The following is a 23,198-nucleotide window of genomic DNA, read 5'->3' on the forward strand; positions in this document are numbered from 1 at the left end:
AATCCTTTATTGTCACTTTTGATCAGTTTATGTATCCTTGTCCCCAAACTTTTGTACAGTAGTATACTGTTACAGAGCATTTGTAGATCTAGAATTGGTTGAAAGCAGGGAGGCGTGTCTGACCGAAACATTTGCTCTGATTGGTGGCTCGGTCCATGAACACCTTTGAGGAGATGACGGATCCGAACGGAAGAAACATCTGCATTAGCTCGTTATCACCAAACTCCTGCGGGAGGTGATAGATAAACAAGTTGCAGCCCTCGGGACCTGAAACAGACACACGCATATTTAATAGGCTGTCGCAGACATGAACATGTATTTTTAGACTTTATGAATATTATGGAAACACAAATGAAACATGATGGAAACATAAGACTTAACTCTAAGATTGATTATTTATTTAATGCAACACTGAATTATAATAGAAGCTTGTTTCCACCACTGAATAAATGAAAAGTAAAGCAAACCTTTTTTTTTTTTTTAAGAATCAGTAGAAAAAAACTGAATTGTGAGATATAAACTCAGAATTCTTCCTTCTTTCTAGTAATTGTGAGCTTCTATTTTGCAATTCTGACTTTTTTCTTCGGAATTCTGAGTTGACATCTCACAAAAGTGAATTGCGACTTTTTATCTCGGAATTCCATCTTTTCTTCCCAGAATTCCGAGTTTATATCTTGCTATTCTGACTAATTCAAAACATATATTCTTTTTTTTCTTCTCTGTTCTGCTTAATCGTGAGAAAAGAATTCAGGTAAAAAGTCTCATTTACCATGTGTATTATTTTTTCCATAAAATATATATCATTAAGAAATTATTTAATTTACATCATATAACTGATGGAATCAGTCTTGTTTTGAGGGTCTTTTGAGCATTATAGTCTTTATTTTGCATCTTTGTGCTCCACTTGGATTGTTTCTTTTAATGTTTTATGATTTGTGGAATTTAAAAAGTTCAAATGCTGCTGGCCAATTAGGAATCATCTGACATCTGATGTAACTGAAACTGAAGATTCTAAAATGGAACTAGTAAAATCTTCACAGGGAAGCTGTCGAGTCTTGGATACCTTGAAATATGACTATCTAATCTGAATTTTATTGGCTCATTACAGCACAAGGGGCCGAAGAGATGCCCCTACGCCAGAGACTGTTAAAGATAAGTGAAAAGTAAGAGAAATGAAAGCTGTGGTTTCTGTCACTCACCTTCACGCTGCTGCTGCTGCTGGATGATTTGAGCAGGCTGTGGCAGTGTCTGACCTATAGGAGTCAGTGTTGTGGCAGGATATATGGCTGCAGATATATGTATGATCATACATGAGAGACAGAGAGAGAGAGAGAAGTACAGATGAGGCAAGAATAAGGACAAGACGAAGGTTGACCTTTATATGCTAATGAAATATGACAGGATCACAGTGCAATGAAATCTGAAAGCACGTTCATCATATATCAAACTGATTTAAAATGACAGATCTCTAGGCATCCGTATGATAGTTGTAATATCCAGACAATTCAAACACAACCTGAGGTTTCAATCACAGCAAAGTCACCTACCAGCAATAACACTCCATGAGGAAAGTTCTTCTTCTGTGAAAGTCACATTTGTGAAAATATCAACAATCACATCAGTGAGATCTCTTTAACATCTCAGCTCAGGTTAGGAAATATACCATTGTGATATCTCAAACATAATAACTCTGGATTCTTCTAGACAATACTGAAATAAATATTTTTTTTTTTAGAATTTTGTTTAAGTCTCCTGCTTCTCAGATGTCTCTGCCCTAAAAGAGAAATACTCCAGTAATCTCACGTCTCAAACTATGCTCATTTTGCAAAAATGCATTATATATTAAACAGCATTTCTAAAATTGTAATCTAAAATGTGTCAAATTACAGTTTTCTTGCCTCTAAGATATATATATATATAATACCCCAGTAATCTCAAACATGTCTCCTCTGGAGTTTCCATGCACATTTTTCTAAAATGTGAAATGATCTGAAATACCTCAATTTTTTTTCTCCTAGACAACAAAGAGATCAAATGGAGAACAAATTGAGAATTTCACTGAAGTCTCCTGCATCTCAGATGTTTCTCTTGAGAAAAAGTCTACAGTCGTGGCCAAAAGTTTTGAGAATTACATAAATATTAGTTTTCAAAAAGTTTGCTGCTAAACTGCTTTTAGATCTTTGTTTCAATTGTTTCTGTGATGTACTGAAATATAATTACAAGCACTTAATACGTTTCAAAGGCTTTTATCGACAATTACATGACATTTATGCAAAGAGTCAGTATTTGCAGTGTTGGCCCTTCTTTTTCAGGAGCTCTGCAATTCGACTGGGCATGCTCTCAATCAACTTCTGGGCCAAATCCTGACTGATAGCAACCCATTCTTTCATAATCACTTCTTGTTAGTGGGTTTTTGTTTGTCCACCTGCCCTGCCTCTTGAGGATTGACCACAAGTTCTCAATGGGATTAAGATCTGGGGAGTTTCCAGGCCATGGACCCAAAATTTCAACATTCTGGTCCCCGAGCCACTTAGTTCTCACTTTTGCCTTATGGCACGGTGCTCCATCGTGCTGGAAAATGCATTGTTCTTCACCAAACTGTTGTTGGATTGTTGGAAGAAGTTGCTGTTGGAGGGTGTTTTGGTACCATTCTTTATTCATGGCTGTGTTTTTGGGCAGAATTGTGAGTGAGCCCACTCCCTTGGATGAGAAGCAACCCCAAACATGAATGGTGTCAGGATGCTTTACTGTTGGCATGACACAGGACTGATGGTAGCGCTCACCTTTTCTTCTCCGGACAAGCCTTTTTCAGATGCCCCAAACAATCGGAAAGGGGCTTCATCGAGGAATATGACTTTGCCCCAGTCCTCAGCAGTACAATCACTATACTTTCTGCAGAATATCAATCTGTCCCTGATGTTTTTTTTGGAGAGAAGTGGCTTCTTTGCTGCCCTTCTTGACACCAGGCCATCTTCCAGAAGTCTTGGCCTCACTGTGCGTGTAGATGCGCTCACACCTGCCTGCTGCCATTCCTGAGCAAGCTCTGCACTGGTGGCACTCCGATCCTGCAGATGAATCCTCTTTAGGAGACGATCCTGGTGCTTGCTGGACTTTCTTGGACGCCCTGAAGCCTTCTTTACAAGAATTGAACCTCTTTCCTTGAAGTTCTTGATGATCCTATAAATTGTTGATTTAAGTGCAATCTTAGTAGCCACAATATCCTTGCCTGTGAAGCCATTTTTATGCAACACAATGATGGCTGCATGCGTTTCTTTGCAGGTCACCATGGTTAACAATGGAAGAACAATGATTTCAAGCATCAGCCTCCTTTTAACATGTCAAGTCTGCCATTCTAACCCAATCCGCCTGACATAATGATCTCCAGCCTTGTGCTTGTCAACATTCTCACCTGAGTTAACAAGACGATTACTGAAATGATCTCAGCAGGTCCTTTAATGACAGCAATGAAATTCAGTGGAAAGATTTTTTTGATTTTTTTTAAGTTAATTTTCATGGCAAAGAAGGACTATGCAATTCATCTGATCACTCTTCATAACATTCTGGAGTATATGCAAATTGCTATTATAAAAACTTAAGCAGCAACTTTTCCAATTTCCAATATTTATGTAATTCTCAAAACTTTTGGCCACAACTGTACATATTCGAGATCCCATTTGAAACCTCAGAGGAGACACATGACATTATGGAAGTCTTTTTCTTAGGATAAACATCTGAGAAGCAAATTTGTTCTCCATGTAATCTCATTGTTATCTAGGAGAAACAATTGAGGTATTTCAGATATTAAATGCATGCAAAAGTCATAATTGTTTCTTTCCATTTAATCCCAGCATTGTCTAGAAGAAACCGTATCTCCTCTAGAGTTTCAGATGAGTTCTCTGTTCTCAAATTCATTTCACAGCTCTACACTCTTGCTAGATGACATTAGGAGACATACTGAGACTCAAAGGTGTGTGTGTAGTACCTGTGTATTGCTGGACGCCCGTGAAGGCCTGCTGGAGCGTGTCGGCTGCGCTGGGGCTCTGGGTGGAGTACGGCGGCAGGCCGTTGGTGTACATGGCCTCTACCGGATGACCGTTGGCTTGGTGATGGATTCCACTGAATCCGTTAATAATGGGAGTCACAATGCTCGGCATGCCAGAGGAGGCCAGATTAGCCGGCGGAGAGCTCAAGCCTGCGGCGAAACGGACAGAAATCACTGATCTGAGACCAGCGTCATGTCCACACTGAACTTCACAAGCTGGAATCTCTTTTAATTACTGGCGTTTTAATGATATTGTGCTGTTTCGACTCAATTCTCCGCATCGATTCTACATCCCAATTGATTGCACGTCAGAATGTGCTGACAGCTGATATCGATTCAGCACATTGTGGATGTAACCAGTTTATGCCTGCAGGGCAATTTCAGCCATGATCTGGGGTTTCTGAGTTGCACTTCGTTCGCAATACATGTGATGCTTTCCTGTAAACAATCTTAGCCACTTCCTGTGAAATGAATCAGGATTATAGATGCTGATTTATTTCATTTTGTTTCGTTACGTAAGGTGCTCAATTTAATCAAATAATTAATAACTGTGCACTCCTGGATCTGCAGATAACCCTACAGATGTCCATGGAATTAAGCACCTAATTCTACACATCCCCATGTTTAATGTTGACATTAATATTGTGGTTATATTTACAATGCTTTCAACTTACCGATAAAAGTGTTGTACTCTACCTTTTGTAGTGAAAAAGTGCTTTTCTTATTTAGTATTCTTGTTTTCCAGCACAAAAACCTAAACATTCTTAAATCAAGATGCAGTTACTTCAGAAGTAAAATGATTGTTTTCTGAAAAACTGGTAAAAATGTGCTGTTTATGCTAAGCAACATTAGAAAATCATCTTAATTTAAAGGGAAAACATGTTTCTTGTCATTTTCTTACCCCATTTGCAAGTTTTTCTTTTCTTTTTTAAAACAAAGTTGCTTAAAAATAATTAAATTTGATTCTCAAGAAAATGTATCTTGATCCAAGAATGTTCATATATTTGTAATAGAAAACTAGACAAAAATACTTTAGACAACCTTTTTTTTTTGCAGTCTGTTTGTACCATGTTTACATCCATATCACATTTAATTTTTTACCCCCAAATCAGCTCAGAACATGTAAATATATTTTCTATTTCAAGAATCCTTCATTTTTTTTTATCACAGTTTTCACAAAAATATGAAGCAGCACAACTGTTTTTAACATCGATATCAATCAGAAATGTTTCTTGAGCAGCAAATCAGTATATTAGAATGATTTCTGAAGAATCATGTGACACTGAAGACTGGAGGAATGATGATGAAAATACAGCTGCTCATAACTGGAATAAATTACATTACACTATATTACAATTGAAATTAGTTCTTTTAAATTAGAATAATATTTCATAATATTACTGCTTTACTCTGTATTGCTCTAAATAAATGCATCCTTGGCGAGCAGAAGAAACGTATTTCAGAATTATAAAAAATCTCACTTTAAAAGCGCTTAGGTCTCAAAACAAAGCAAAGCCTCATAAATGTTTATGAACAGCACAGTACAGCAGCTGTGTACGGTCTGATGCAGAAACGTGATTATGTACATGTCGGATGCGCTGCTGGCTGTAACTAATGTTCGACAGATCAACACACTTCAACTTTACTGTCAATCAAACCGCACAAGAGCAGGAGGTTAGAAAAACAGCTCGGTTAGCCCTAGAAGAGGAGCAAACAATCCAACATACACTGCACAGGACAAAAAAAAAATAATAATAATTCACTGGAAAATGCACTGCATGTTAGATGTTATGTAGAATATAAGCTTTCCATACAAGGAATATGGGAGTCACTACAAAAAAGTTTCAAATAGGATAAACAGTGCTCGTGATGAAATAGCAGAGAAATACAAACACCTGAGAGAGCCAGAGAAATAGCATCATCTCTCCTTCCTGATGTCTTTGTGTAGTGCACAGTGGGTTTTGTCGACTTTGAAAGGTGTCTACTGCTCTCTCTGAGGACTGCGCTCTTTAATGTCTGATCTACAGTCGAATGAAAAGAGTCGTGTGTTTCTGTGCTGTCCGGTCTTGTGTAACACTCCTGTACATTGCTGAAAAACCCAGCTTAAGATGGAAGATGGATTTTGTAGCATAGTAGATGGTTAGATTCTACTAGTCCAAAACTGGTTTAAGTCAGTCTGGACCTGGTTAAATTCTTGGTTAAGGGCCCCTTTAAAAGGGACAGTAAAGACATTTATAATGTTCTATTTCAAATAAATGCTGTACTTCAGAACTTTCTATGAGTCAAAGATTCCTGAAAAAATATATTGCACAAAAATATATAGCAGCACAACTGATTTGAACATTGATGATAATAAGAAATGTTAAATCAGCATAATAAAATGATTTCTGAAGGATCGCTCTAGACTGGGGAGATGATGCTTAAAGGAACACTCCACCGTTTTTTGAAATAGGGCTTATTCACATTATTTCCTACATTTAGATAGGTGGGCAAAAATGCATTTGCCCACCTATCTAAATGTAGGAAATAATGTGAATTATTTTAGTTTGACTGGGTCGGCGTTAGCTTAGCTTAGCACAATGAATGGAATCCTTTGTTGCCAGCTAGCATGGCCTGAGTAAAAGTGATCAAAAAAAATTAAAAAAACCCACCTAATTACTTCTTGTGGCCTGTGTATTCACAACGAGTACAAATAGCGATCCAGATTAACACTAGGCGATTTCCTAGGCAGATATTGACTTGGGACTATATTATGGGGAAGCACAGGCGAAGCACTGCTACTTCGGTGCAGAGATATCACGCAACACATGAAATCCCACGACTTCCGTCAACATACCGGCGTGAATAGTAGCTGCCTGGCTATTTTCCTTACAGTACACGAATGGCGATGAACATGGCTGATTTTGAGAGAGACGAAGAGGGTGACTTCTCAGACAGTCAAGGACCAGAACCATACCTATTTGAACCAGAGTTTACAGAAGACGAGCTGCGTGCTTTGGAAATAGAACGACAGGAGGAGGAGGTTGCGATCGCTCGTGATGAGAGCAAACATGAACTGGTGGTGTGAATGTGGGGGAATATGCCAATCTATGCCGACGGAAATAGAGTGTCTGTGCTGTAGAGAGTGGGACATGTTTTTGCCATTGATGACCAGGCTCAACACGTCAGATCAAGATGAGCGTGCCCGAAGTTGTGTCACATCAGTTGTGGATTTCACGGCGCTGATCCATTCTGTAGTACTCGATTTTTTTTCCGGTGTGACAAAGTGAACTGGAAAAAACGCCCCACGCCGAATGGACCAAATGGACAGCTGTCCACAGAGTAAGTGATTATTTTAATCATGACGCATGTATAGATCGACCCATATTATAGCTGTATTCACATAGAGTTGATGTTTTCACAGGCAATATAGGTTATATAGGAAAAGAAATAAAAGACAACTTACATGTGCACTTTGTTCTTCCTGTGTTTTCAAAGTAGTCCTCTGGTGCAAAACTTTCTTCGCAAACACGATACTGCTTTATTTTGTTGAGAGGCGTTGAACTACAGATCTCCAGAGCTGCTAGCCATTTATTTCTCAGTTCCACATTAGGTGGAATTCTGTGAAACATTACATTCGTGTATGTCCTTTGCTTGTTCTCACAACCTTTTGCTATGCAGGTAATAACCATGTTTGCTGTAACTTCTCAAAATAAATCATCCAAAAGCGAAGACACTCGGTGCAGTTCACACCGGTATGTTCTTCTTCTTCTGTTTTTTTTGACGCGTTGCACGCCGCTATGTTGACAGAATTCTTGGGATTTCATGTGTTGCGTGATATCTCTGCACCGAAGTAGCAGTGCTTCGCCTGTGCTTCCCCATAATATAGTCCCAAGTCAATATCTGCCTAGGAAATCGCCTAGTGTTAATCTGGATCGCTATTTGTACTTTTTTTTTTTTTTTTTTGATCACTTTTACTCAGGCCATGCTAGCTGGCAACAAAGGATTCCATTCATTGTGCTAAGCTAAGCTAACGCCGACCCAGTCAAACTAAAACAATGCATGCACTGACACAAAAATGCATTTGCCCACCTATCTAAATGTAGGAAATAATGTGAATAAGCCCTATTTAAAAAAACGGTGGAGTGTTCCTTTAAAATTCAGATTTACATCACATGAATAAATTATATTTTACAAGATATTAATATTATGTAAAACAAATGTAATATAAAATAAGATTAATAATATTTCTCAATATTTTCAAGTATTTTTTATCAAATAAATGCAGACTTAGTGAGCATAAGAGACTATGTAGCTGGTACATAGTTATCACCTTAAACTACTTTTAACTGGATTTTCCAGCAGGATTGAGAAAAGGAAAGCGATAAAGGATGAGACGGGAGTAGAGAGAAATATAAGTGTGACAGTGAGTCAGAGAGTGTTAATAACAGAGAGCACCTGACACGCTCAGTGAAACACTGATCTAAAGAGGAATGCTTACGGACAACCAGCAGATCTAGACCGATTCATTTGAGGGCCTTTGCACACACAATGGGCTAATTTATGCTTTAAAACCACACACAATCAGTGCATGCTAAAAAAAAAATAAAAAATAAAAAAATTAATTTTTAAATTATTTATCATTTTACACAAAAATAAAACCTTTTTTTTTTTAGTAAGTGTTAGTATTTTTTTGTTATTTTTATTTATTCATTTACTTTGTAAAATACTCAAACACAGTTTAGGTATTTAAGTTATTTATATTTCATTTTAGATTTATTTTTATGTCATTTTTATTTATTTTTAGTAGTTTTAGTTAACGATAACAACACTGTTCTTAATCATGTTATTCCAAGACCTACATGACTTTACTTTTTGTTTGGAATATAAAAGATGATATTTTGAAGAAACTGTAAACTGACTTCCACCTTATGGTCAAAGAAACAAAGCCATTCTGTGTTCCACTGAAGAAAGTCATTCATACAGGTTTGGAACAGCATTGAGGGTGAATAAATGATGCCATATTTCATTTTTGGGTGAAATATAATTTTACAATTAACGACAACACCTAGACAAAATCTCAACAATAATTGAGCACCTTCATTTTCAGTCATTCTGGTTAAAAATTCAGAAAAGGAATGTGCTGTTCTTGGCCAGAAAAAGCTACAAATAGGACCAAAATTTATGCTGACAGTCTAAAATCTGCTTTAGTCGCAAGACTAGAGGAAAAAACTGAAGCTGTGAAATCTTGCCCTACAAAACTTGAAGTCGCTCAGGGTATTGTGTATGTACAGCTCTTGACTGCAAGCTAAACAGGTAATGAGTGGATTTGCATTTACTGTTGCAGAAAGTCACATCACAGCACAGCTGTAGACAAATATTTACTCTTTATGGAGCAGAAATCACTGTGTGTGTGTGTGTGTGTGGGACAGCACGGGCCCAGGAGAGCTTTTGTGTCTTTTGCAGTGCTTTGTGGGTCCCATGGAGCCGTGATAAATTAGGCTGCCATGTCTACTACTGTCTGTTCCACAGACTCCAAGATACTCTCTGTTTCTCCTAACCACACACACACACACACTGGGAGTGAATGAATATTCTGTAAAGATCTATAACACACACACACACAAACACACACACACACACACACACACACACACACACACACACACACAGCTACAAAGGTCAGTAGGCGGTCAGAGTAACAATCAAATCAATACACAGTAGGGGTGTAACGATATATCGTGGTACGATTTATCGCGATGCAAAAATGTCACGATATGTATCGTAGAGTTATGACGATATTAAACAATTTTTTTTTTTTTTTTTTTGTATGATTTGACGTCCGTTTTATCCTATTGGTTGAGCTACCGCAGCCGCGTCATACGTCACGCTTGCATTCAGGCTCAAATGAAGAATCGCTTGAACTGTGAGCAGTAGCAGGGCAAAATGAGTTCGACTTCATCTGAAATTGTAATTGAAATAGAAGATGCTCCGTCCACTTACAAGTCTGACGTCTGGCAGCATTTTGGTTTTCCAGTTACTCGACAGGAGGACGGTAAAAAAACAGACAAAACACGAACTGTGTGTAAACACTGTAAACAAACACTGTTATACACGACGTCGAACACTACAAATATGATGTGTCATTTAAAACGGTACCACAAAGAGAAACTCCTGCAACCGGGTGCGAAAAAGAGAGTTAAAGAAGGCCAAATATCTTTAGAACGTAGTTTTGCTTAAACATGGTCTCAGTCAAGTGCAAAAGCTCAAGAAATAACCAGGTGCATCGGAGTTTTTATCGCAAAAGACATGAGGCCATTCTCGGTCGTCGAAAATGTTGGATTTTGTGAATTGGTGAGGGTACTGGAGCCCAGGTATCATATTCCGTCACGCCCGCACTTCAGTCAGGAGGTAATTCCAGCCCTGTACAACGAAGTTAAAGCAAATGTGATGGATGTTTTGAAAAATGCTGAGAGTGTGGCGATAACAACTGACGGATGGAATTCGCGGGCTGTTCAGAGTTACATCACAGTCACAGCGCATGTTATTACCACAGAGTGGGAAATGAAAAGTTTTGTGCTTCAGACTCGCCCGCTTTTCGAGTCGCACACTGGTACAAACATAGCTGATGTCTTAAAAGCAACCATACAAGAGTGGGAGCTTGAAAGATCTGCTCATAGCATTGCTGTCGTTACAGACAACGCACGCAACATGGTTGTGGCAGTGAGGGAAGCAGGGATGTCACCGCATATTAAGTGTTTTGCACACACTTTGAATCTTGCTTCGCAAGCAGGATTGAATGTTCCCCGCGTCAGACGCTTGCTGGGTCGCGTGAGGAAAGTCGTGGCTTTCTTTCACCGCAGTACCACAGCAACAGCTGTGCTCGCGGCAAAGCAAAATATGCTTGAGATCGCATCACACAAGCTTATCATGGATGTTGTTACACGCTGGAACAGCTCAATGGAGATGCTGGAACGCTATCTCGAGCAACAAGCTGCGATAACGGCAGCCCTCTTGAGCACTGAGGTGCGCAAAAATGCACGTCAACTCGATACTATGGATAGCGCTGACATCAGTGACGCCGAAGAAATCGTAAACCTTCTTAAACCGCTAAAAAAAGCCACCACTGTCCTGTCTGATCAAAAGAGCCCCACGCTGTCACTCATATTGCCCTTGAAAGCCATGATCGAACAGAGCATGACACCGGACGAGAAAGACTCCACAACTATTGCTAACATGAAGACAGCCATCCTGCAAAACCTCTCAAGCAGATTCACAGAGGAACAGGATTATCTACTAGAGGGTACTGCCTTGGACCCCAGATTTCGGTCATTGCCCCACTTACTCCCTGAACAACGTGAAGAGGTTTTCCACCGGTTGAAAAACAAATCAAACCAGTTACAGCAGGTATGTCTGCATTACAAATTGTCTGAGAATCTATGTATTTGCACTTGTGTGTGTTTGTCACTCTAATTGCATGTTTGTGTAACCTACTTTGTGCACACCTTCTGTGTATGTACTTGAAACTACACTTACTTACTAGTATACCTTAATTATTTTATTTATTTTACTTTATTTTAAGGCTGTCACTGGGAAGCAAACGAAAGAGGGAGGTGCCAGTGATGGAGATCCAACTGATGCAGCAGATCAAAGAGATGCAGCACACAGAGTTGAGCCAGAACAGCCACCTAGTAAAAAGACAGCACTGGAAGAGCTCTTTGGTGCAACTTTTTCTGAACCACCAGTGACCCAGTCCAAAAGTAGGATAGAAGTAGAGATTAACATGTACAAAAAGGACACTTCTATTCCCCTCACTAGCTGTCCACTGAAATGGTGGAAAGAAAATGCTCAAATGTACCCACTTCTTTCACCTCTTGCAAAGGCTTACCTCACAGTTCCAGCAACTTCTGTTCCTAGTGAACGTGTTTTTTCGACAGCAGGGGATATTGTTAATGCGCAAAGATCCCAGCTACTGCCAGAAAATGTAGATATGCTGGTTTTCTTGCAAAAAAACCTGTAAGTAACCTCAAAAAACAAACAAAGCTGTTTGTGTTGAAATTACTTGAACAGGAGTCAGGACACTACTTGACGTGTTTTTTGTTGCACTTGTACTGCTTAAAGAAGTTCTCTCTTGGGCTATCCTAATTTTGATTTCATGATACAATTCAGTTTTATTGGTCGGTGACACCTAGTAGTCATTGTTAATTTATTTACGTACTGAAGGTAAACTAAATCTTGATTTATATTGAAGTATTGTATATTCTTTAAGTTGCATGTATAACAAGACAGTTATTGAACACTGTTAATGTTAAATAAATCTGTTATTTGATTTTCAGTTGAATTTTTTAATTTTGTTCAAAATATCGTGATGCATATCGTATCGTGAACCCAGTATCGTGATACGTATCGAATCGTGAGCTGAGTGTATCGTTACACCCCTAATACACAGAGTGGATGCTGAGTGAGTGTATGGTGTTATTGTGTATATAAATGTGTTTTTATGTTCACTCAGTATATTACATGATCAATGTGTAGAAACGGAGTGTATTATAACACACTCTCTCTTGTGTGGTCCTAAAGAATCAGTTTACACAAACAATGCATGACTTATTCAGAGCCAAAAACATGCTACACACACTATGAAGCCTGCATATACTGTAGAGCGTAGCATTAATATTTGTGTCCCTGGAGCATAAAACCAGTCTTAAGTCTCTGGGGTATATTTGTAGCAATAGTCAAAAATACATTGTATGGGTCAAAATTATAGATTTTTCTTTTATTCCAAAAAACATGTTCCATTAAGTTATTTGGTAAATTTCCTACCATATATATATTTTAAAAAAAGCAGATTTTCTCAATATTTAGATTTTTTTTTTTTGCACCCTCAGATTCCAGATGTACAAATAGTTGTATCTTGGCCAATATTGTCCGATCCTAATAAACCATGCATCAATGGAAAGCTTATTTATTTATTATTTATTCGAAAAATGTACACTTAAGACTGGTTTTGTGGTCCAGGGTCACTTATAAATGCCATTTAAATGTGTTGTAAGTTAATACGCACATTGCACATATATATATATATATATATATATATATATATATATATATATATATATATATATATATATATATATATATATATATATATATATATATATATATATTATAATAATATTGTTTCATAAATAATAATTTAATATAATATATTATATTGAAATATACTATATTATTTAACAAAAATATATTTTAATATTTATGTAATTTTTTAAAGAATCTTAATATATATATATATATATATATATATATATATATATATATATATGTAGCATATATTAAACAAATCAGATCAATAAATCAAAGTAGAAGGAGAAGAGTGGCAGTTAAATGTGATCAGTAGCTGTTTGTTGGAGGGGACAGATTTGCACAAATCATCAGAGTGCACTGGTCTCAGATCAGCATCCTGCTGGTCACATCATTAGTTTGATATGAAAGGCAAACACTGAGCCCAGAACAGCACCCAGACTAAAGGTCATCGTGTGCGCAGATGAAAGCATCTGTTCTGTGTGGCACAGATCGCTCGAGCTCCAGAAGATTACACTTGTCAGTCAACGGCCACTTTTTTCTCCTAAATATACTGAGTAGTGGATGGATTTTAAAGTGCTCCTCAAATTCAGGAGCTTGTTTTCACACGGGACCCTGTGGACTATCTTGTATCCCTATCTTTAAGCGTCTGCTACAGGATTGTGAACCTGCAGCTGTGTGTGTGTGTGTGTGTGTGTGTGTGTTTGTGGCAGTCACCATCTGAAACACATTCATGAGATGTGGTTCACATTCAGCTCATCGATTCCCACGGATCGATAGGAATCTCTAGCGTGTTCCAGTCCATGACACTGATCAGGTGAGGTGGGAGTGAAAGCAGATATTCAGCATGAGATGTGCTTCGATTAACAAACCGAGTGCAAATCTGGGAGACTTACTGCCAGTAAACTTAACAAAAAATATAGTGACTTGTCACTATCTACACACACACACACATATACATCTGCAATATTTTTTTTTTTACAGCATTTATTAATCTTTGTTAATGTTAGTAAATAATTACAACTGAAATACAACTGAATTACAAATTAATAGAACTGTTAATTATTCATGTTAATTTACTGAGCTTTTCATCTGAAAAATGTATTAATAAATTATGAAATTAATATTAACAGTGTGTGTGTGTGTGTGTGTGTGTGTGTGTGTTTGTTGTTTTTGTAGTTTGAAGTAAATTTATATTTATATTTATATTTTCTGTTTTGACTATGTAAGATAAAGATCATTTTGTAACATCATGTTTTTATTCATTTTTATCTATTCATTTGAGTTGATTTAGTTTGAGTTATTTTAGTACTTCAAATTAAACTGAAAAAAAGAAGTGCTCCCTTGCAACTCGCTAAATAAAATCAATGTACGTTTTATTTTAAATAACTATTTAAGTTATTTTACTTTTTAAACTTTTTGTTACTTATATTTTTTACTTTAAATAAAATTAGTTTAAGCTTTTTTATTTTACTCTATTTTACCTTACTTGTTTCCAAGTAATGTAATTTTTTTTTTTTTTAGTTTAAGTGAACTATAATATCCCTCTTGTAAGTTCATGTTAACTTATGTAGTTAATTAAAAATGGAACCTTATTGTAAAGTGTTATAAAAATCACTTCATCTTAAGAACTTAATCTGTCTACAAAATGTATTTCACACATTTAAGCAGAAGCCTTCTGATCAGAATTTTTGAATTAACAATTAATAATTAACACTTTTTGTTGTGTTGAAAATCCTCTTTTACAAGGCATCTCACATTACTGAAGAAGTTTGAAGTTGGAACATCTGAGATTGTACTGACACCTTAATGTGATTTTTGTTAAGGTTGTGCGTCAGACTCACCTGACACAGGTGTCATCGGGGTGGGCGGCAGGCCGTTCATGTTGAGCGCCCCCACCTGGTGGATCTGTGTCGCTGGAAACGCCACGCTGGGCGCTAAATAACCGCCGTGAGAAGCCGCCATGATCGCCGCCTGCTGCTGCATCAGCTAAACCGAGAAAACATGTGACCATTTATTAAATACACATACCAGAAAATAAAGTGTAATCCACATTACCATGGCATCTCGTTGACAAAAAGTAGTAGAGTTAGTTATATAACTTGACCCTGTCAGAGATGCTACATGTGTCTGTAGGTGTTCAAATAAGTTTGATCAAAGTACAATCCTAAAGTGAATTAATGAACACAAATGCACTGTAGCATAGCTTATTACTGTCACTATGGCAACAAACGTCTGCGCAAACACAAGTTCAAAACAGATGTTATGTTCCTCTGAGTAAATAAGTCCTGAAATGACCTCATATTGCACAAATAGATTTTATTCTGGCCAAATAAAATATATTTGAAACAAGTTTTTTAACCAAACTGAATTTGATTTCCATATTTTCCAAATGTCAAACTATATTGTAAATAAAATCTCCTGGCTTCAGGGGCAAAATATATTAATACTATATCAACGTGCATTTTAGATATATATGCAAATGTGGGTGAACTAGAACAAACATTATCTATTTCTTCAATTTCATGAGGCGTACTTTGAAAATATTTCTAGGGATATTAAAATATGAATATAATAAAGTATAAACTGATACAAATTGGCTTTCTAGAAGACGGCTGTAACTACACACACCAACTGACCACATCTTGACACGGACAGAGTGTGTAATCTATACATACATCAATATAAACCACACTGATCTATAGGATAAACCATTAGCATGCATTCTTAATGACGATGCTTTGTTTAGCCGTGATGCTGGAGGATGAGATGCTCTATCAACACCAGGATCCACATTCATTTCAAACATAGTACCATGGTATTCTCTGAATTACAGTACCCTGGAGTACAATGCAAATCCAGTATATAGTGTTGTACATGAATATTGCAATCAGTTAGTAGTGGATTGTATAACAGCATACCATAACATATCAATAGCATACTGTTGATTACTACAGAAAATAATTTCAAATTGACATATGTGTGGATATGGCACAGTAATACTTTTATAAGAGTGAAGTGTGAACAATTTTATGTCTGCATTTTGGTTCAGCAAACACTAAAATGTCAAATAAATGCAACGATTGTGCTGAATATGTTTCCAGCAGTTTAATTCTACACTTCTGCTAATCAAATTCACATGGCAAATGAACTCCCGTCCAGCCGTTAGACACAAAGACGAGCAGAAAGCCTCTGTGATAAACTCATTTACTGTGTGTGTGTATTTGTGTATGCATCTGTGATTTTATTGAATGCTAATGTGTGCTGAACTCCCCAGGTACTGGGAGGCAATCAGCGCTCCATCATGGGCCAATTACTTGTGTAGTGGCACTGTGAGAGGCTTCATATGCTCACATGGGGATAAGGAGGACGGAACGCGTGTTTATGTATGTTTGCAGGCACATGCTGACACGTGTTAGGGGAAGGGTTGGGAAAATGGAAGTGCTTGGTGTATGAAGAAATGAGATGACAATAATCACATGTTTTGCTGCTCAGTCTAAGTGTAGCTGTAGTTTAAATGGTTGGGCAGCCTCAACGTGCAACAATATAAATGTGTCAACTGGTAGATATCCTGCTGAGGTGTTTATATGCAGCAGACAACACAGCATGCCGATTAGTTTTTTGTGAATTAATTTATTATGAATAATCAGATTTTTGGTACATTTGCATCAAAAGTGCATAAAAAAAAAGTAATGAAAAAAATGCATATATTTTTTTGTTTTAAATTTTAGTTTTTGTTATAGAAGTTTGTTTTTGCTACAGGATGAAAAAAAGGATGAAAAAATATAATTGCAACTTTTTATCTCACAAATCGTTTTTTTTTTCTTTTCTTAAAATTCAGAGTTTATATCTAACAATTTGCCCTTTTTTCTTGCAATTCTGAGGGGAAAAACAAGAATTGTAAGACATAAACTCAAAATTGTGAGATATAAACACAGTTTTGGAAGAAAAATAAGAATTGCAAAGATACAAATTAAAAATATGGATTTATTTCAGAATTTGTATCTTACAATTTTAAGTTTATAAATTCTGCTTTTTTTCTTACCACCACATAAAAAAATGAAATGTTTAATTTTTTTTAATAAAAATTTGTATTTGCAAGAAAACAGCCTGCATTAAGAGATAAAAGTCACAATTATCTTTTTTATTTAATTATATAATTTTATCCCATGGTGTAAAAAAGCTTCATCAAGGCTGCATTTATTTATTAAAAATATCCAGTAAAATCATTAATATGGCCATACTTTACTTTTTAAAATAGCATTTTTCTATTTGAATATATTTTAAAATTTAATTTGAAATTTAGAATTTTCTGCATAATTATTCCAGTTTTCAGTGTCACACCATCCTTCTGAGAAAATGTGCTTCTAATATGCTAATTTGCTGCTCAATAAATATTTTTGATTGTTTTCAATGTTTAAACATTTGTGCTGCATCATATTTTTTTGGAAACTGTAATACATTTGTTTTCAGAATTCTTTGATGAATAGAAAGCTAAAAAAACAGCATTTATTTTAATTCAATTATATATAATACATTTCAAGCCAAAAACAATAATAAAATGATATATGCACAGCATCATAACCATGACAGAAAATTTACGCCCACTCGTAGCAGAGGCTCATCATTGCTGTTTTGTTTGTGTGCTCAAGTCGAACAAAGCATGCACAACTAGATATGAATCACGAAAATCACATTAAACAACAAGAACGCTGGGAACAAATCATAATTAGCATGACAAATACTCAAGTCTTGTTAATATCCTCAGAATTGTTTGCTTATGATTAGCAAAAGCTGATTTTCTGTGCAAGAGCCAGGCACTTGCTGTGTGCAATTGTACGGCGATCCACCAGGAGGCAGTGCAAACCACCAACCGCTCCTCAATCACAACACAAACCCACTCACTCATGGTGTTTTCAAACTACAGCATGTTTTAACATCAGTCTGGAGCTCTGTTCACAAAAGGAACATCATCATCATTGTGCACAAACCCCTTTCATGGTCACTATAAAAGGCTTTGGATTGAAGCGTGACACAGCAAAATTGCACCGCTATAACGAGGTTGAAATGAAGTGGATTTGCGGCCTGTTCTTTGTTTATATTGAGAAGGTTTGTGAAATGCCCTTCATTGCTCGACTGCTCGTGCCTTGGTTCTTGAGCAGTGTAGCTTCAACATTACAGCCTCCAATCCTCTCTCTCTCTCGCCTTTATTTGTGTCTTCTATTCCAGTGCCAGGCCTTTAAGACATCAAAGCTGAGCCAGAGAGAGTACAGTGTCAAATAATCCTTACCCGTGCATTGATCATCATTTCTAGTGCACAAATTGAGATGTTACACCTGCTGTGCTAATTTTTTAAAAGGAATAAACCTGGAAAAAGGATAGAGATGAGATTCTCAATCCATTCTGAGCATGAGAGAAAAAAAATAAACTACCACAGGCTGATCTCTTCAGGGTTAACCTGCCATTTCTAGCACTGAGAAGAAATCAAAGTTGTTAGTTAGTATTATCATTAATGAGCTGTACTGCAGCTTCAAACAGAAAAGTAATCAGCCATTCTGTAGAGATACTGCCAAGCTCCAGAATCAAATTTCACCGACCCTAGTCATGTGGCAATTCTTTATTCTGTTCAATTCTATATGAATTCTGCTGTATTCTATTCTGTTTGTCTGTTCTGTCTTGTCACGTTAGATTCTACATAGCACCATTCAATTCTATATGATTCTATTGTAGTTCACTGTATTCCCTTCTAATAATTCTTTTCTGTTCTATACTGTCACTTCGTTTTGTTAGATTCTATATGGTTCTGTACAATTCTATGTGGTTCTATTCTATTCTATTTCATTGTATTCAATTCAATATGGCTCTTTTGTGTTGGTTAGATTCTGTACAATTTCACGTGGTTCTATTCAGTTCTATTCTATTAAATTCTATTCCGCGGTATTCAATTATATATGGTTAGTTTCTGTTCTGTTTTGTTGGATTCTATATGGTTAGAAAAATGTTGTGGCTCTATTCTATTCCATTCTATTCTCTTTCACTGTATTCAACTCTATATGGCTCTTTTGTATTTGGTCAGATTCTGTACAATTTCATGTGGCTCTATTCTATTCTATGCTATGCTATTCTATTCTATTCTATTCTATTCTATTCCACGTTATTCAATTATATATGGTTAGTTTCTGTTCTGTTTTGTTGGATTCTATATGGTTAGAAAAATGTTGTGGCTCTATTCTATTCCATTCTATTCTCTTTCACTGTATTCAACTCTATATGGCTCTTTTGTATTTGGTCAGATTCTGTACAATTTCATGTGGCTCTATTCTATTCTATGCTATGCTATTCTATTCTATTCTATTCTATTCCACGTTATTCAATTATATATGGTTAGTTTCTGTTCTGTTTTGTCCAATGACTATTTTGTTGGATTCTTTATGGTTAGTACAGTTTTATGTGGCTCTATTCTTTTCTACTCTACTGTATTCAATTCTATATGGTTATTTTTCTGATCTATCCAATAACTTTGTTTTCTTAGTTCTATATGATTCGGTTCAATTCTATGTGGTTCTATTCTATTCTATTCTATTCTATATTATTTCACTGTATTCAATTCTTTATTGATCTTATGTGTTTGGTTGGATTTTATTCAATTTCATGTGGTTCTATTCAATTCTATTACATTCAATTCTATTTCACAGTATTCAATTCTATATGGTTTTTTTTCAATGTTTAGTCCAATTACTGTTTTGTTGGATTCTATGGTAAGTACAATTTTGTGGCTCTCTTCTATTCTATTCTCTATTCTATGCCACTGTGTTCAATTCTATATGGTTATGTATGGTTCTGTTCAGTCTTCAGACTGTTTTATTGGATTCTGTATGGTTAGTACAATTTTATGTGGCTCTATTCTAATCTATTCTACTCTATTCCATTCTATATGGTTATTTTTCTGTTCTGTTTTATCCTGTGGCTGTGTTTTGTTAGATTTTTAACAGGTCAGTTCTATTCTGCTCTGTTCTATAATATTCTGTCCTCTTTTGAACACTCTGCTGAGTCAGAGTTGGCAATCTTTATCAAACTGTTCTGAAACCACAGCACACTTTTCAACCAACTCAACCCAAACCGCTGACAAAAAGAACCACAATTCCAGAAATATTCCTAAAAAACTCTCATGCTATTATGCAAATGCTGTTGGCAGGATGTATAATCCCAACACTTCCTGTGCGGGATAACAGAGCTGCCTGTGTGCTGCAGTATCACACTATGACCAAAATGAATAGTCTATTTCACTTAGTGTATGTGTAAATGTGTGTGTGAGAGAGTGTGTGTGTTCGTTCTGCCTGCTTTAGGGCAAGATTTCTCTATTTAAGGCAATGTTTGAAGTGCTACTCATTCCTATTTAAATAATCCACATGCAATTTAAATCTGAGAGTCTGAACATGCAGAGAGAACTGGGTTTGTGATCTTTAAGACACTTTGCATGGCATATATCTAGAAGGAACATACTGTAAGTATGCACATGTGAATGCTAGGTTTGTGTAGATAACTAATATAAGTAGAGGTTGTCAGTTTAAAATAACTTTCATTTGCTCAGCAAGATCCTGTTACTCTCTATTCACTCTCCATTTGATGTAGTTGTTGACTGTTCTTCATGGGTTGCAGCATATATAACTTTTCGTTTATGCTAGTTGCCAAGGCAACATTTCTAATTTTCAACTAAATAATTCGAAATAAAATACATAACACTTTCTCACACAATATGATGAGCATTTAAATCTATTTTTCCATATTGTAAATTACATTTTTAATACTTCTAAACCTTCGAAAACTTTCGATATCTGACATTTAGTTTTAAGATGCAGGACTATGTATATCCATGATCCTAAAATAACACAAAATTCCCATTACACTGCCTCTGAAAATGCAACACAAACTCACACTATTAATTGCATAGCACTATAATGCATTACACTGTGCATTGCATTCTGGCACATTATGCAATGCAACAATGTGTGAAATCAAACTTTCACACATTGTGTTTCATGCACTTAGTTATTTGTGTGCACAATTCAAGTTGTATGTGTGATTATACATGTGTGGTTGTATTTACTGTGTCGGGGACACAGAACAGGTGGATGATGGGATACCTGGGGGTTTTCCTTCTGTTGGTTCCATGTTTAGATGTCACAGAAGGAATTGCACACAGATAGCACAGTATGTTCACACATGCACAGGATAATAAGAGGCGAGCCGCTTGCATGGTGAGGAAGCACACACGGTTCTGGCAAAGCATCATATGGATTATAAAATCAAAGCTGTAGTTTGAAATGTCACACACACACACACACACACACATATGCACACACTTTAGCGCAGTGTAATTAAAAACTGAACGCCTGCAGGGTATATGCTATATATAGAGCACGGCGCTCCGTTTGACACGTGATATGGATCCTCATACTTCCCACTTCTGTGAGACTGTGTGAGCTGAAAAGTATTTAAAACAGCAGCTAACTTCCACACTATCAGATCGCAGGCTTAATCTGTATCTAATGCTGTTATCGTTTCAAGTAATACGCTTATGAATATGCACAGAAATCCATGTGCTTTGAATACATTATCCATTCCATAAATGAAGTGAGATTCATCTAAAGAAGATGAATTACTCAAAGACTCATTTGGTTTTTCTAAGCCCGCTGAGTGTGCTGAACTAGGCCAGGATGATGATGCTAATAAAAAATCATCTTGATATTTTTCAGCCTTTTGATAATATTTGATATATATCTCTATATTTATGTATTTACTCTGAAACGGCTTAAAAGGAACCATCATTTCACCCAAACAGCCGTGGATGTCAAGTCGATTTAAATGATTGATGCAAGAAGTAAAAGAGCAAAAATCTAATTTAAAATAATCATATTTTTCACTAAACAGAAAACTGATAATCATTTTCATTTACATGCACCTAAATTATCATATAAAGTACATCAAAACTATTTTTAAATGCTATGCACAGACTTCAGTAAACATTTTAATTGACTAACACAAACTGAATGAATCAGAGCTTTGAACTGACTGATTAATGCAAGAACAGCAAAAATCGAATTAAAAATAATCATGTTTAATGAATGATATGTAATTATTTTCATTTTTAAATGCACCTAAATAATCATACAAAGTAAATTTTAAGACTTTTTACATGTAACATGCATACTTTAGTGAAAATGTTTCAATGATTGAAGCCAAACGTTTATTGAATCAGAGTTTTGAACTAGTTGCTTAATGCAAGAAATGAAATGGCAAAAAAACAAATTTAAAATAATTTTTTTCATGATCTGACAAAAGAAAGAATAACATTTAATCATGTCATTTACATGCACCTTAATTTTTTTACAAAGTACATTTTTAAATGCTACATCCAAACTTAATTCAATATTTTTTTTTTTTTTTTAGTTTTTAACTGAATCATAGAAATGGCCAAATAATTGGTGCAAGCTGCTTATTTTGTATACTTATATTCAAATGTACTCTGAATATTTAATATTTCACTCAGCTCTACTGCAAACACATCAACTCAAAACCACAGGTTACAAAAGTGTCCTTTACAATAAAAACCAAATACTCAAAATGCAAATAAACCATAAAAACCGCATGCTAGATCAATTCGATTCATGTTACTTAGTCCGATGGGATCAAGAGTTCAAATTGCACAGGAACTCTTGGGTTTTTCTGCAAGTGTTCATGGGTCGGGAATTGAAATTATGTTAATGCATTATTCAGCAGTGTAGTGAGCATGAAAAGCGGCTTCAGATATGGACAGTGGTCATTAATCTGAGGCTATTACAGTAGACTGTGCAGCACAAAGGCACAGGGTAAGTGTGTTTGATTCTTTAGGCCCTTTAGACACGTGCAATGCATGTTGTGTGTGCTCACCGCGTGTGTGTAAGTACTGTAGGTGCTGCTGTAGGTGCTGAACGGCAGGGCCACGGTGGGGTTGAAGATGCCAAACTGGCCGACCATCTGTTGCATGCGGCGTATGGTCCTCTCTTTATCAGTGTCAGCGAACTTTACCACCAAACTCGACGAAGCTCCCTGC

At 36.2% G+C, this 23,198-nt stretch overlaps 1 protein-coding gene across 1 annotated transcript in view; it reads right to left on the reverse strand.

The window, feature by feature from the left end:
- The window catches only part of LOC132096017 (CUGBP Elav-like family member 5), a 162,550-nt gene that overhangs the window by 6,685 nt on the left and 132,667 nt on the right, over positions 1-23,198 (reverse strand). The window contains exons 6-11 of the mRNA XM_059501129.1: positions 23,036-23,194; positions 14,950-15,094; positions 3,983-4,192; positions 1,196-1,286; positions 440-441; positions 124-267 (exon numbers count right to left, since the gene is read on the reverse strand). Coding sequence (XP_059357112.1) covers positions 124-267; positions 440-441; positions 1,196-1,286; positions 3,983-4,192; positions 14,950-15,094; positions 23,036-23,194 — 751 coding nt within the window. The remainder of the gene's footprint in view (positions 1-123; positions 268-439; positions 442-1,195; positions 1,287-3,982; positions 4,193-14,949; positions 15,095-23,035; positions 23,195-23,198) is intronic.

This window comes from Carassius carassius, chromosome 20 (genome assembly GCF_963082965.1).
Source record: "Carassius carassius chromosome 20, fCarCar2.1, whole genome shotgun sequence".
NCBI lineage: Eukaryota > Metazoa > Chordata > Actinopteri > Cypriniformes > Cyprinidae > Carassius > Carassius carassius.